At 43.4% G+C, this 15,110-nt stretch overlaps 1 protein-coding gene across 1 annotated transcript in view; it reads right to left on the bottom strand.

The window, feature by feature from the left end:
* Window positions 1–14,015, bottom strand: part of USP10 (ubiquitin specific peptidase 10) — a gene marked incomplete at its 5' end in the record, with an annotated part of 37,883 nt that extends 23,868 nt beyond the window's left edge. The window contains 3 exons of the mRNA XM_024735725.1: window positions 1,346–2,407; window positions 7,143–7,203; window positions 13,935–14,015. Of these exons, the coding sequence (XP_024591493.1) occupies window positions 1,346–2,407; window positions 7,143–7,203; window positions 13,935–14,015 (1,204 nt within the window). The remainder of the gene's footprint in view (window positions 1–1,345; window positions 2,408–7,142; window positions 7,204–13,934) is intronic.
* Between the last annotated feature and the right edge of the window lie 1,095 nt (window positions 14,016–15,110).

Here is a 15,110-nt window from a genome sequence, read left to right as displayed (position 1 = left end):
TACAATTACAATGCCTTCTGACTACACTCAGAACGCACGTTTTTAAAAGCATCACACCATGTATCTCTCATTACAGACTAAAAATAAACTTTTAACTTAATGATCTATTCAAAGGCTTTTACTCCCCTTTCCTGACCTTGACAGCTTTCCCTTGCAATGCACACATTTTAATAATAATAAAACATAACTAGCATTTTAATATTTATAATAAAAAATTCACCCAAATAACCTAGAAGTTATCACTTTAAAGCCCAAAATGGTGATTCATCTATCAATTAACTTCTCATTTTAAGAGAACTCCAGATACCTAGATTATTCAAAATAATGTATTCTGTATAAGGAATAAAATGCTCATTAAAAAAGATTTTTAAGTATTGCTTGCTGTCATCTTACTGCCATCAAAAGGATGCGTTTTATATTTGATGGAACTCTGGCCATTCATAAGAGGGTATGCATTTTGCATCTTGCTACTGCTTTCCCCCTCACCCTGGTAATGAATGCTGTCAGGCATACCAAAATGTTAAATCAGCAAACATCACGTACAGCCTAAGTGAGACAGCTAATTTTAACTCGGCTCAGGGGCAAAAACCTGAAAAGGTGGTTACTAGTAAACTCCTCGGTACAATGAAACCTGAAGAGCAGCCCCGGCTTCTTAGACGTAAATAAACAGACACGGCTCCTCTGTTTCTGACTTTCTACTTTAACTTTAAAAATCACAAGTCATGCAGCTTTATAGTTTTACTGTGAACTGGTCCTACTTTTGAGCCTCAGCACGTCGAATAAAACATTAACTTTATGGCAAACTGTTACCGTTTTTCTCATCTTGTCAAGAGTTTGCCTTGGTGTGCTAAAACTGAGTAAAATCCATTTACTCAATCCAAAATAGGCATTAAAAAGAAAAAAACCCAAATACTTTCTTATATCCTGAGAAATAAAGAAACAATGCAAAGTGAGTCCAAATCAGGGATTATGACACCAAAGGTATACAACAGCTGGAACACAGATGGGGCTGCCTATTACACAGTCACACAATGGAGCACAGTCACTTGATCAAAAGGCAAGAAATGGAAATGTAATTTGTCAATAGGAAAGGACTGGTAAAAAAGTGGTAATGGACATGGATTTTCCACTTAACATAAAGGTACGACACCCCCTCCTCACCCCATTTTGCTCATATACCATTATACTTTTAGTAAAATTTAAGGTACAGGCATTATTCAGAAATTCCTCTTAACGCACGGGTAATCAATCTACCACCGCTGTGGGCAACAACATACCAGCAAAGTTTTTAGCCCAGCCTGTCCGCTCCCATCTTGGCTTCACACTTGTATCTTTTGAACTATACCTGCAATCTTTATGGCTACAGGATCTTCTGAAACTGGAACCAGCCCTTCCTTGACTTCGGCCTGCTTTTCAGAGACCAGGGAAGATGTGGCAGGAGGGGAATACTTAGCTTCCATGGAAACCACAGGCGAGGGGGCGGCGCAGGAGGAAGGGGGCTTAGAACCATGAAAAAGACTGGCCCACGACTTGGCGGGCTGACTGTGACCGGCAGGGGCGGTGGCCGCTGCAGAGGCCGAGGCGTCCGCAGGAGGGGCGCCGCTCTCGGCCCTGGCGGGCTCCAAGTCCGAGCTCTCCACAGTGTGCAACTCCACCCCGTTGGCAGCCGTGCCCTCACCCAAGGATTCAAGTATTTGTCCGTTAGTGACTCCAAGGTTCTCAGTAGTATCGGTCCCAACGGCAGGCTGAGCCACAGCTGTCCTCAACAGGGTGTCCCTGCTGGCCTCTGCAGGGAGGTGAGAGGGCTCCAAGTCGGCCCCGGGGCAGCCCTCAGGCTGCCCTGCAGTCCTGGCCCCGCTGTCAAGGGCTCCGGGGAAAGAACCAGCAGGCACGGCGTCGCTGACGAAGTCCGTGGTGTCCTGGGGGCTGCCCCAAGTCCTGGATGTCCCCACGGGGGGCACATCACCCATCGAGTCCACATCCTCTGTGCCTACACTGTTGGGGACTGCTGGACCGGCATGGCCATTGACCAGGGCTTCTGTGGAAGGACCACCCTCACCGCCGTCTTTCAAGTAACTGTAATATCCAGGGGGGCGTTTTTTCTTCTTTTTACGCTCCCTTTGTCCAAGACCACCCGAGACGCCATCGTTCTCTAAAACTTCCGCCTCCACGTTAGAGCTGCCATCCAGGGCGAGGGCAGAGCCTGGGTACTGGCAGTCAGCTGAGCTGTAGTTCACTTCTTTATCGATGTCATTGGGGATCTTTTTGGAAGTTGTGCAACTAAGGATAAATTCAGGGGCCTGAGGATTCAATGTGCTTGAAATACTGTAGTTGGGAGTTCTCAGCAAAGTGTCATTGGGTTCAATTACTTCATTAACACCAAATTCAATTCTCTGACAGTCCTGCCCTGTTTAGAAAGAAAATGATCAGTAAACATCCCATTAGTTAAGAACACAGCTATACAAACTATAAAAGTCTCAGTAATTATGCCTTTTTGAAAATGAAACCTAAAGTCTTGTAGTAATTAACGAAGCTATGACATTTAATTTCTGTGCTGAATAAATAATGTGCTGAAATAAATAACTACCAAATTATATTTAACCTGGGGATATGCAATACAGAAGCCTGTATTTATTTTCCACTCTCAGGGTAGCTAAGGGAGACTTTCAGAAGGTAGAAATTAAAACAAAATTATAATAGAAAGCAAATAATATTCTGCCTATCTAAACACATCCCTCAATAATGATATCTGACTTTATTAGCTAACTCTATAAGCGTGAGACTAGGGCACATGTATCTTGGAAAACTTAATTTTAAAAAACCAAGATGACTAACATGGGGACTTAAAAATCAATGCCATATATATATATATATATATATATATACACACACACATACATATATATACACATATATATGGCTTCTCTAATTCGTGTAATTTAGTAATTCCAAAAATATGAATCACACAAAAGCACTCTTTCAAATTATCCATCTCCCGGATCTTCTCTACTGACAACCTTAACTGAAGTCCAAAAATGGCCTTACATGAGTGCATGTGAATTCTGCTAAATTAATTCATACCAGATTAACTCCATGGGTAATGAAGGCACTTCCAAAAATCCCAAAAAGATAAAGTTAGGACTGCAAACCTTTAAAAATCTCCTTGCAATCCTTCAATTACTTTCTCCCCACTGACAACCATCTACATATTCTATCCATTCTAACATGGACATTTTTCCGTAGGCCACATCTCAGAAATTAGGTTGAGTTTTAGAATCAACTGAGTCTTTCAATAGACACCGAGCACCAATGTCATCTTACATCTGATGAAGTAGTTATACATTTAGAAGTTAAGGAAAGGACACGTGCTTTTTAACTCATTTTTCGTGCATAACTGAAGACTTCTCCAAGTCTAGAACAAGAGACACACTTTTTTTCCAAGGTATGTATTTCAAGGAAAAAAAAAAAAATCACCATACCAAAATAATCATATTCTGTTAACAAAACTGAATATATTTTACTTTGGAAGTCTTTTTAGAGAAGAAAACACAGCCCCACAGAGGGGCCAGGGCCCTAAACAGTTTCCTAATTCTCCATCTGCTTTGATATCACATGCCCTGGGGGTAGGGGGAATACAACAGCCTGACAAAAAGTTCCTGAGAAAAGAATACTAATGATGGTTATGCCTAACAGCAGGCTTTACTATAAAGCCGCGGACAGGACAATTTGAATCCTTTGGCCCCTGAGAGCTGATCTGTTGTTTCCTTATTTTGAAAACAATCACCACAGAGAAATTAATTTCTCTACTATTATACCCAAAAGTGAACTGTCCAGTCTGCTTCCAGGTATCCCCTGTCCTGTGAGGTTGCAAGGGTACAGTGCTCCTAAGGGGACTGAAATGGGTGCACGTGAAGAAGCGAAGGACACTCGGCATGAGGAGGCTGCCCTCTGGAGACTGTGATGTACCTTGTGACTCACACTAAAAATTAGTATGTGCTGTACCATGCAGTGCGTGCCAGATTTTATTTCCAATAGACACAGCGCCTTCCACATCTCAATTCTTAATCTTATCGTATCATACAACATTCTAGAATGTGATGTGACATTAACGGAACCATTTCAATATGCTACAGTTGTCATCAAAACATTTACCCAACAAAGTATCTGATCACATCCCTGGAAGTCCGATTCCTACCCAGAACAGTTCCTTTTCCTATTCAGGAACACTGGTCGTGGACACACACGTGCACTGCCCTCCAGGGCAGAGAGGTCAGGACAAGGCCCAAGCTGTCAGGCCAAAAGAGTGGTGGAAGGCCTGGAAGCTCCTGAGCACTCGGGTCACGCAGCCAGTGGAGTTGTTGAGGGAAGGAAAACCAGCTCCAATAAAACATTTACATCCTAACACATCACTTCTCAAAGTCTGCGCACCGTAGCACACACGGTACCGTGGCCTGGGGTGCCCGGATGGGGTCCCGGAGTCTGCAGAGGCCCCCAGGAGATTCTCATGCCCAGGACGGTCTGAGAGCTACTGCTTAAGTGGCCTCCTCGGCTGATTTCTCCGATCAACTCTTAGTGAGTCAATTCAACAATCACGGAGCACCTAGCTATGTGCAAAGCGCTTATTATTGGGGAGGGGGGTGGGGTACAGAGGTAAGGCAAGGTCTCTGCCTCAAGGAGTTACATCTACTAGGGAGACAAACATTTAAGACGGGAGATGACAATGCAGAGGGTGGGTAAGATGAGGCCTCAACAGCTTTACAAAAAGAATGCTTCCTGACACAGGGAAAAGAGATCTACTTCGATCAGGAGCTACAGAGAGGTCAGTGGAATCGACAGGATAACTGGATGGGGTGGGTGGTGAGAAGTAGGGGCTATTTCCCGCTTTGAGAACTGACTTAAAAAGGCAGGAGCATAAAAGGCACGCTGTGCAGGGGCCCCCGCCAGGAGCGTGAGTCGCTGGCTATGGTGGGCAATAGAACAAATCCCTCTAAAGTGTTCATGCAAAACCATCCTGAGGGCTTCGCTTCCCTGGTGGCGCAGTGGTTGAGAGTCCGCCTGCCGATGCAGGGGACACGGGTTCGTGCCCCGGTCCGGGAAGATCCCACATGCCGCAGAGCGGCTGGGCCCGTGAGCCATGGCCGCTGAGCCTGCGTGTCTGGAGCCTGTGCTCCGCAAAGGGAGAGGCCACAGCAGTGAGAGGGCCGCGTACCGCAAAACAAACAGAAACAACATCCCGAGAGTGTACAGCATGGCAGATGCTATACCGTGCAGCTGCTAAACGCGGAAATGGATGGACTGCGGTCTCCGCCGCCCACAGCTGAACCCCGCCTAAGAGGGGGGCAGAGTGAGCTAGCGCTGCAGGAGAGACAAAGTAACGGAGACAGAGCGGAAAGGGCCTTGGAGAAAAGGGGCCTTTAAGCTGGCCTGTCACTAACAGTGTGAGCAGCCGTGATTCTGGAGGATTAAAAGATGGACTTGAGAAGAGAGAGGAGAGAACGGAGAAAAAGAAACAAGAAGGGGCTTCCCTGGTGGCGCAGTGGTTAAGAATCCACCTGCCAATGCAGCGGACGCGGGTTCGAGCCCTGGTCTGGGAAGATCCTACATGCCATGGAGCGACTAAGCCCGTGTGCCACAACTACTGAGCCTGTGCTCTAGAGCCCGTGAGCCACAGCTACTGAGCCCACACGCCACAACTACTGAACCCGTGCGCCTAGAGCCCATGCCCCACAACAAGAGAAGCCACCGTAACGAGAAGCCCGCCCACGGCAATGAAGAGTAGCCCCGCTCACTGCAACTAGAGAAAGCCCACGCACAGCAACAAAGACCCAACGCAGCCAAAAATTAAAAAAAAAAAAGTCAAGAAGCGTAACTGAGCAAGGATGCCAGCCTAGAAGGATGGATGTGGCGAGACAGAGAGAGAGAGAGAGAGAGAGAGAGAAGAAGGAAATGGATTAGAGGCGAATGACATTGGAACACTGGGGGGGTCAGACGAGGGGAGGAGGGGGAGGTGCAGCCTCCATCTCCAGCCTAAGCGACTGGGAGGATGGTGAGGCCACTACCTGGACCAGGACGGAAGGACTATTATGACAGGGAAAATAATGAGACATGTGTTAAGCACTGAGTAAACACCTGTGGCACACCTCCTATGTGCCAAGTACGCGAAGATAGGGAGAACCTCAACCCACAGATAACAAAGCCAGTCTGGAGGCTGGGCGGCCCTGCAAGGGCATGTGGGTCCCTATAGCATCGCTTAGTTTACTGTCATCCTAAGCAATCATTGGAACTGTTCTCTCCCTATGCTCCTTACAAAGTTGCTAATAATTTTAGATATAATCACTTTCTCATTTTACTATAGACAGAAAGTTTACATAGTCTTTTCAGGGTTTATATTTAAATCTAAACTGTAATAAAACCCTTTCACAGGTCAGACAAGGCTAAAGAAACAGGGAACCAAATCCCTGCTCTCAAAGAAAAGGTTAGGCTTTTAGCTTCTCCAAGGCCAGCGAGAACCTTTAACACGATGCAAACTGAAAAGTGGTCTAACGGGTTTGACGTGTGCGAGGCCCCTGCTGTTAGTAACGCTGGGCACTTAAAATAATACGAAAGGGCTGCATCTCAACAACGGCCATCTCCACTGATCAGCTCAGCGTCTGGGACAGAGGCAATCAATCAATAACAACAGGACAAGAGGTGAAGAGCTCACCTGAATTCCCAAGAGCCTTGGTGACATAAACACAAACTGCAGGACAACAGACCTGAGCTGCCACTGAACCGGGCAGAAAGCACGTGCTCAGAGAATCGCCAGCTCTGGACCCAGCAGCCAGCGCATCCGGAGAGAAAGCTCACTTCAGAACCTTTACAAAGAGCTTTGGCTATGAAGGAATACACATCTGTGTCACTGAGGACTGTTAGGAGAAATCAGAAATGAGCAACTGTTTCCTTAACTCACCTTTGCACGTCCGGCACTCTGAAGCACTTAAAGTGGTTCGGTGATTAAATCTGCTACATGCTACAGCTCACAGCAAAAACAGCAAGCAATAAGGGAACGCTTATCCAAAAGGTATGGACCAACAGAACACCACTTCCAGGGAGCCTGCCCACCCCGCACGCACGTCAGGGAATGAAGGAGAGCTCAAGCTTACCATCGGGTAGCTCACCAGCGGCCTGTGCGCCACACAGAACTGCTCCACCGTACGGAGGAAGCTGCACAGGGAACCGGAAAACAAACTTTAATTCAACCAATCGTTAAAACGCAAAATATGCTATTTCATTAAAGCAACCTTCATTAAAACACTTTATCCATGCAACTTCTCGTGACATTTTAACAAAATAACACAGACAGAGAGACAGTAAGATTAAACATCTTCATTTTAAAACACCATTGGAATGCTTTCAAACATTTATTGTTAATAAACAGATTCAAAAATGAGGCAAAAAATAAAAACGGGCTCCAATGGACATGTCAATCCACTACAATAAAAGGCTCATGACACACCCTTCATTTCACAGGAGTTGCAGACTGCCCACCAATGCAACAGTGCTTGTCTTTCTCCATCCACTAGTAAAGAGTCTTCGTGACCATCTGCGCTTGACGTTCACCATCACTACATGTCCACTCAACCAGAGGCAGGAACCAGGCCCAGGGGCAGAGAGTGGACAAAGCCCCTGAGAAGGAAAAGCCTGGGAATCGTGGCTCCCTTTTTCACAGGAGGCCTTAGACAACGGAATTAAGGGCTAGTGATCACATTCCTTGTTTGGAAGAGAGAAAGCAAAACAGCAGGTGTCTGAGCTCTTTGTAAATGCAGGAAGGTATCATGAATATACCAAAATGTTCCTTCCTAGCTATTCCATAATACTTAGAGGAGTTACAAATGTTTCAAATGGATATATTTGAGGTGAGAAAGTTTAGGATGGGAAGGGGTAAGGTAAGTGGACAGATAACTGCTACCTGAAAACAGAACAAAAGAACAGAACAATTATCGATACATCCTAACACAGAACTTCTCGAAGTCTGCACACTGCAGCACACACAGTACAATGGCCTCGGGTGCCTGGATGGGGTGCCGGAGTCTGCGATGTTCAGAGCACCCGTGAGATTCTCCTGCCCACGACTGTCTGGGAACTACTAAAGTGGCTTCCTCAGCTGCTTTCTGCAGTCAAACTTACTAAGTCAATTCAACAATCACAGGATAAAAGTTCTCGCCTGAGAGAATTAATGACAAATAAGAAGCTAAGAAAACAAAGGTAGATCTGAAAGGAACTGACCGCTTTCTGGACTTGAGAGCAGCATAAGTTTCCACCACACAGGGGCAGCCCAGCATTCATCACGGCAAAGCCCAGGTGGGCTGCACTTGGCCTGGCACCTGCAGCCCAAGACCATTCCACATAACATCCAAACGCTCACACCCGGTGCCCCAGCATTTACCGCTGGCATGGACACACGGAGCAGAAAGGTGCCTCTGGGGAAGCCACAAATCAGGGTAGTGTCACTCGGCAGTCACGCAGGACGTTTAGCAAACGCCCATACACAGAAAACTGCCTTTCTGCTTCCATCAGTGATACTAGGGTGCCCCCTGGTGATGAAAATTACACAGCTGTAAGGTGCTCAAAGTATTTTACTTTGTTTTTTAAAATCACACTGCACTTCCACAAAATCTAGGGAGTGGTAGAGGCAGGATCTGAAAACAGAGCACCTGGCACACTCCAGGGCAATACTACCATTTTCTGTTAGTGTATTTAAAACATTTATTTTCATTTACTAATCTGGTAAGTGCATAATTGTGGGAATTACCGAATGCTGGAGTGAGTTCAGGCACAGAAAAAATGTGTTTTATTTTTATTCTATAGCCTCATACATGGCGCCTTTAATTCAATGAACCTCTGTCACTTGTAAGATGCCCCTTAGTCTGTGGTAAGTGGTATAATAAACACACAGCAGAATAAAAGTGTAAGACGTGTTCGATGTTCTCATAGTTACTTATAAGAATAGAGAATTTTAAAAGCACAGCAAAAATATAAAACCTCACACACAAATGCAAACTGAGCAGTGTAAAAAATAGAAATCTAGTTATATTAGATACAAAATCAAATCGACTCAGTCTGAAAATAGCGCTATCACACTGTGAGGTCAATACCTGGGCCCTTCAATAAGAAGGTAATATTTTAAAATCTTTTTGGTGCTGCCACTATTTACTGTGCTCTCTCTAAAAGACCCTCGTGAACCCTGAATCTCCCCTCTGAAATCCCAATAAGACACCAAACCACTGAGAATAACTGTCTTAACTCTGCATCACTGTACACACCCACACATGCAGGCACACACCTCTACAGCTTGGACTATGCTATCCTGGGCTTGTTTATTCCACGGCTGGTTGAGGCGTAAGAGCTGCCCAAAGTTGAGTTTCTGGAAAGCTTCAAGAACAATAAGCATTGTCTCCCTATTTGTGAACACCAATATAATAGGATTATGACTGGGGCTCAAAATATGCTTGTTCAGTAAGTATACTGTACGTTTTTTCCAGTTGGAGAAATTCATTTGTAAATTGCCCTGGCTCATCAACTGGAAGACAGCTTCAGGAAAGGCATCAAAACTCTCAGCGGAGAGTATGATGCTTTTGTAGAAAGTTAGACTATTTTTACATTTTAACACCCTGTATTTCTCAAATTTGGTTTCTCAGCCCTTGGTCCCAAGCAAAGAAAAAATACTTTAAAGTTCCTAATAGCCAAAAAACTATACGACAGGGTTCTAATTTATGCCATGGCCACATGGAAGGAACTGTGACGGTATGAGGTGCAATTATTTTATCTTTGAGATAAAAGGTCAAACAAATGATTATGCAGTGGAATGAGATAACCATTCCTCACCCACCAATGCAACCACACACCACCCCCATTAAGCAGTCCATGTCCCATGTGGTGATATTACTATTATAACCCAGCCCCCTGTGTTATAATAATTATCCAGTGAGAAAGATAACTCAGCCTAATCATGTTAATTAGCCTGTGTTTCTCTTTTGCAGGTTACTGGACCATATGTGATTCTGTCAACACCTGTCATACCTCCCCCCAAACACTGATGACACACAACTATATAGCTTCCGCAAATAAAGAGTCTGGGGACTTCCCTGGTGGCACAGTGAATAGGACTCCGTGCTCCCAAAGCAGGGGGCCTGGGTTCGATCCCTGGTCAGGGAACTAGATCCCACATACCACGACTGAGTTCGCGTGACACCACTAAAGATCCCGCGTGCCACAACTGAACATCCCACGTGTTGCAGCTAAGACTCAGCACAACCAAATAAATAAATAAATTTTTTTAAAAGTTTGATGTAACTTTACTATCAAAATCCTTCACATCTACTAACATTTGGTATACACGAAATACTACACAATACATTAATGGCTTCCCAACATTTCTGTGAGGTAAATAAGCATCCTCCACTTTCCAAATTTACAGTTTTAAAAAAAGGCACAATGAGATGGAGGAAACTTGCCCAAGACCATCAAGCCTGTTTAAGTAGCAACGGGAGAAAGGAGCCCAGCTCTTTAGACTTGATATATGGTACATTCTCCATTTTCATACCACAGGAAAGCCCAAGTTTTTATTCTGACACTTACTTGCAAAGAGGCACTCACAAACTCTCACACACACACACTCACTTGAGACAAGCTATAAAGTACAGAATTGGGCTTTTATTGTTTTTTTAAACTCTTAATCACAAAGTACAGTTACAGTTAGCCTGTCGTGTTCCCAGCAAGTACCACCATACTTTAGCGCGAGTCAAGACAGAAATTGTTTAAAACTTGAATCATTAATATAGTACACAGAGTATAACCTCAATTAACACTAGCACTTGGGGAATACAGGGTTTGATTATGTTTGTCCTAATTAACTGCTTTTTAAATCATTAAAGACGAAACTTCAATCCTTACTCCACAGAATTCTAAAATGCATAGATACATTTTATTGCCTGAGGAAATACAATATATCATCTAGGTTTCACTATTTCCCAGCTCATATCCTTAGATTTCTTAAAATCATAACTGCTAACATCAACAAACACAAAAGACAGAGATGGCATTGAGCTGAATTTGTTCATTTTCTAAAATAAAACCTGATATAAGCTTTATCTTCTCTGATATCTTTCTTTTTCCTAAAGTGAAGAAAACAAGTAATAAATCTTTCTTATATCTGCATAGCCTACATAATGCTTTCAATGTGTTCTCATTTAATCCTACTTCAACAATCCTAAAAAATTTTAGAATTCAAGAAGCCAGGGTGAGGAGCCAAGGACTTGCCAAGGTCACATGTAAGTGGCCCACCCAGACACTAACCCTGTTTTGAGCACTTAACTTCTCCTGCCCCATTTTAACAAACAAAAGAACTCCATACATGAATATCTAATATGCATGCAAATATCCAAAATTAAGGAGTCTAAAAGGCTAGTTAGATTTCATTAAAAGTTAACTAAGATTTTACTTAATACATACACTTACTTCTCCCTTTTCTCCTTTTCAATGCAATTTCAACAGCCTTCATATTTAAAACATCAATCTGAAAAAATGTTCCAGATAAGTTTTCATTAAACTAAAATAGTAACCATCAATCACATGAAGAGTGGACATAAAAGCGGACCTGGATGGAGATACAGCACGATCCTGTTCAGGAAACTATCATAGAGATGTTAACTCTCCTACAAATTAATGCATAATTTTAACACAATTCCAAGTGAAATTTCAATAGGATTTTTCATGGAACCTCAAGGGCTGATCATAAATTCCTAGGGAAGAGTTATGGATGAGTAAGAGACAAAATACCTGTAAGTATAAAAGGGTGCCTGTCCTATCGTAAGACTGATTATAAAGCTGCTGCAATTAAAACAGGGGAACCAGAACCCACTGAGCCCATGTGGAAATGTGCGGCCTGACTGTGGCACCCCAGTAAAGGGTGAATGGTATTGGGACAACTTGCTATTGCCATTGGGTGGGGGGAGGTTAACATACACACACACACACACACACACACACACACACACACACACACACGATCACCACCACAATCCCAGTTTCATTATATACTAAACTGAAAACAAAAACTTTAAAACTTTTTAAATGTCTTTATTACCTCAAGGAAAGGAAGAATTTCTTAAAGATATTTTTTAAAAAAACCAAAAATCCACAAACCATGAGAAAAAAAATCAATACATTTAACATTAAAACTTAAAAATGTACTCCCAAAGATTATTAATCCTATAAATCAATTTTAAAAAAAGACAAGCCGGGGCTTCTCTGGTGGCCCAGCGGTTGAGAGTCCGCCTGCCGATGCAGGGGACACGGGTTCGTGCCCCGGTCCGGGAAGATCCCACAGGCCGCGGAGCGGCTGGGCCCGTGAGCCATGGCCGCTGAGCCTGTGCATCCGGAGCCTGTGCTCCGCAACAGGAGAGGCCACAGCAGTGAGAGGCCTGTGTACCACAAAAAAAAAAAAAAAAAAAAAAGACAAGCCATTTGATAAAAATATGGACAAGGGATGTAGACCAGGTAATTAACAGAAGAGTAGAAATCTACACTGCCGACAGACATATGAGCAATGTAATGGTGCTCAACTGTTTGTAATCTCGAAATGCAAATTAAAATAATGAAAACCCATTTATTACCCATCAGATTAACAAAAATTTTAACTATGTCTATGCTGACAATTAGCAAGAATTTTTTTAGGGACTTCCCTAGTGGCACAGTGGTTAAGAATCCACCTTACAATGCAGGGGACATGGGTTCAATCCCCGGTCCGGGAAGATCCCAGACGCCGTGGAGCAACTAAGCCCGTGCACCACAACTACTGAGCCTGCACTCTAGAGCCCACAAGCCACAACTACTGAGCCCGCGTGCCACAACTACTGAAGTCTGCGCACCTAGAGCCCACAAGCCACAACTACTGAAGCCCGCGTGCCTGGAGCCCACGCTCCGCAACAGAAGCCACTTCAATGAGAAGTCCGTGCACGGCAACGAAGAGCCAAAGCAGCTCCAAAGAAAAAAGAATTGTTTTAAAAAATGAGATCTAAAAACCCTCATGCACTGCTGATGGGAAGGGAGACTGCTAAAACCACTTATAAGGCAGACGCACAGTCTGTAATAAAACTAAAGATTCTTATTCCTTGCAGAGCCTCACAACTCCATTCCTAGGAATATTTCCTGGAGAAGCCCACAGAGGAGCACTAGGAGACATGACAAAATGTTTACTGCCACATTTTTGTAACAGTGGAAGAACTGAAGACTTAAATACTCCTCAACGGGGGAAAAGGTATGTTCAATATTTAACAATTAACGGTGAATTCCCTAGCGGTCCAGTGGTTAGGACTCGGTGCTTTCACTGCGGTGGGCCCAGGATAATTCTCTGGTTGGGGAAGATTGATCCCACAAACCACGCAGGGCACGGCCAAAAAAAAACAAACAAAAAAACAATTTTAACAATTAAAATCAAAGACCAAGAACTAAATGTATAGATAAATCTAAAGAATATTTAACTTAAAATAAACAAACTACAAAATGATGGATACAGTATGAAACCACTTATGTGACATTTTTAACCACAAAAACAATACGCTGTACTATCTACCAATACATATGTATGTAGTACAAGGTGAAAACCATCGTCAGGAAACAATGTTGAGCAATTTCAGCAGAGTCAGCATTTCTGGAGAAGGAGGATGAGAGGATACAATGGGGGCTTCCACTGTAATGCTTTGCTATTTATAACTAGAGCAAAATGTTAACAGTAGTCAAATCTGATTGGTGGGTTCAGTCATTTCTCATGTTAGTCTCTACGCTCTTCTGTACACTGGAACTCCTAATCAAAAGGCATATATTAAAAAACAAGAACTAAAACAAACATCAATTAAACCTATGCACGTACTCAATAAAAGAAAGTTGTGTCTTACCTCAACTGAAGAGCGAGGAGTCACAAAGAACTGATTGAATTCATCAGGGCTAAAATCTCCAAAAATATACTGAAAAAAAGAGAATTACTGATCACATAAAATACACAAATCATACAGTTTCAGGAAAAAAGCGTTGTATCTCAATCCTATGACTAATTGGGCCAGAACCCCCAACACCCTTTCCCCATTAAACAAATCAAGGATCTGCAAACAGATTTCTAGATGGAGTGTTTTCCAATTACAAATAATAAAATACTTAGGTTGTCCATAAATTGTCAAAGAACAGCCTACGGTTAATAGAGCTTGCTTTTGTTACCAAGGCTGTTGCCCCAGAATCATACCCCTGCCCCTCCCTCAAATAGAAACCTGATTCTTATCTAAGTTTCGGGAGGAAGCTGCAAAGAGGAAAAAACAACTGGTTAGAATCAACAAGGCCCAAGATGGCGGAAAATGTGACTTCCAGCGGAAGTTGAGTCTCATTGTAATACATTAGCATATGCTAAATGACCCACCCACCCGCACCAGTTGAGGACTGCCATGACAACTGAGAAAGCCCATACAAGGGCTGAAAAGGAGAACTGCAACAGTCCCAGGTCCAAACCACACCCCTGTTCTCCAGTAAGTCATGAATATTCCTCCCACTCTTTCCAAATCCCTCTCTTTTACCTTGACCCTCCTATATATTTGGTATCTCTGCCCAAATTGGGTTGAGAAGTTGATTTGGAACTAGGTTCCTGCTTCTCCATTCTTTGGCCACCGAATAAAGCTTGCGCTGTTCCAGTCTCAGCATCGGTTTTGTTATTGGCTGCACAAATCCGATCAGAAAAAGAACCTCCCTAGCGGAGACAGGTGGCCTCAGCTGGGGCTTAGGACCACAGCTCGGCAACACTTTGAAACAGGTCAACTCTGTACACCAAACTTGTAAGTAGACTCCTGCTTGCAGGAGAAGTTTTTTGGTTCACAAACATTTCTAGTTGTTCCATTTACCTTTCGGCTGACTCATGTCACTACCTCCATTTCAGCTTTCCTTACCATACATACTAAAGAAAAGCAAAAAACGTGGTTCCAACGGGAAGACAGGGAAATCCAAATAAGGGAAATGTTAATGACTCTGATGGATGAACTTTAAAAATATATGTGTAATTTTTTTACCTTAAAAGTACACTGGGACGTGAT

Source organism: Neophocaena asiaeorientalis, unplaced genomic scaffold, assembly GCF_003031525.2.
Source record: "Neophocaena asiaeorientalis asiaeorientalis breed wild unplaced genomic scaffold, Neophocaena_asiaeorientalis_V1.1 scaffold40, whole genome shotgun sequence".
NCBI classification, from domain to species: domain Eukaryota; kingdom Metazoa; phylum Chordata; class Mammalia; order Artiodactyla; family Phocoenidae; genus Neophocaena; species Neophocaena asiaeorientalis.
Note: the sequence above shows the minus strand (reverse complement) of the source record. Positions and strands in the feature narration are given on the sequence as shown.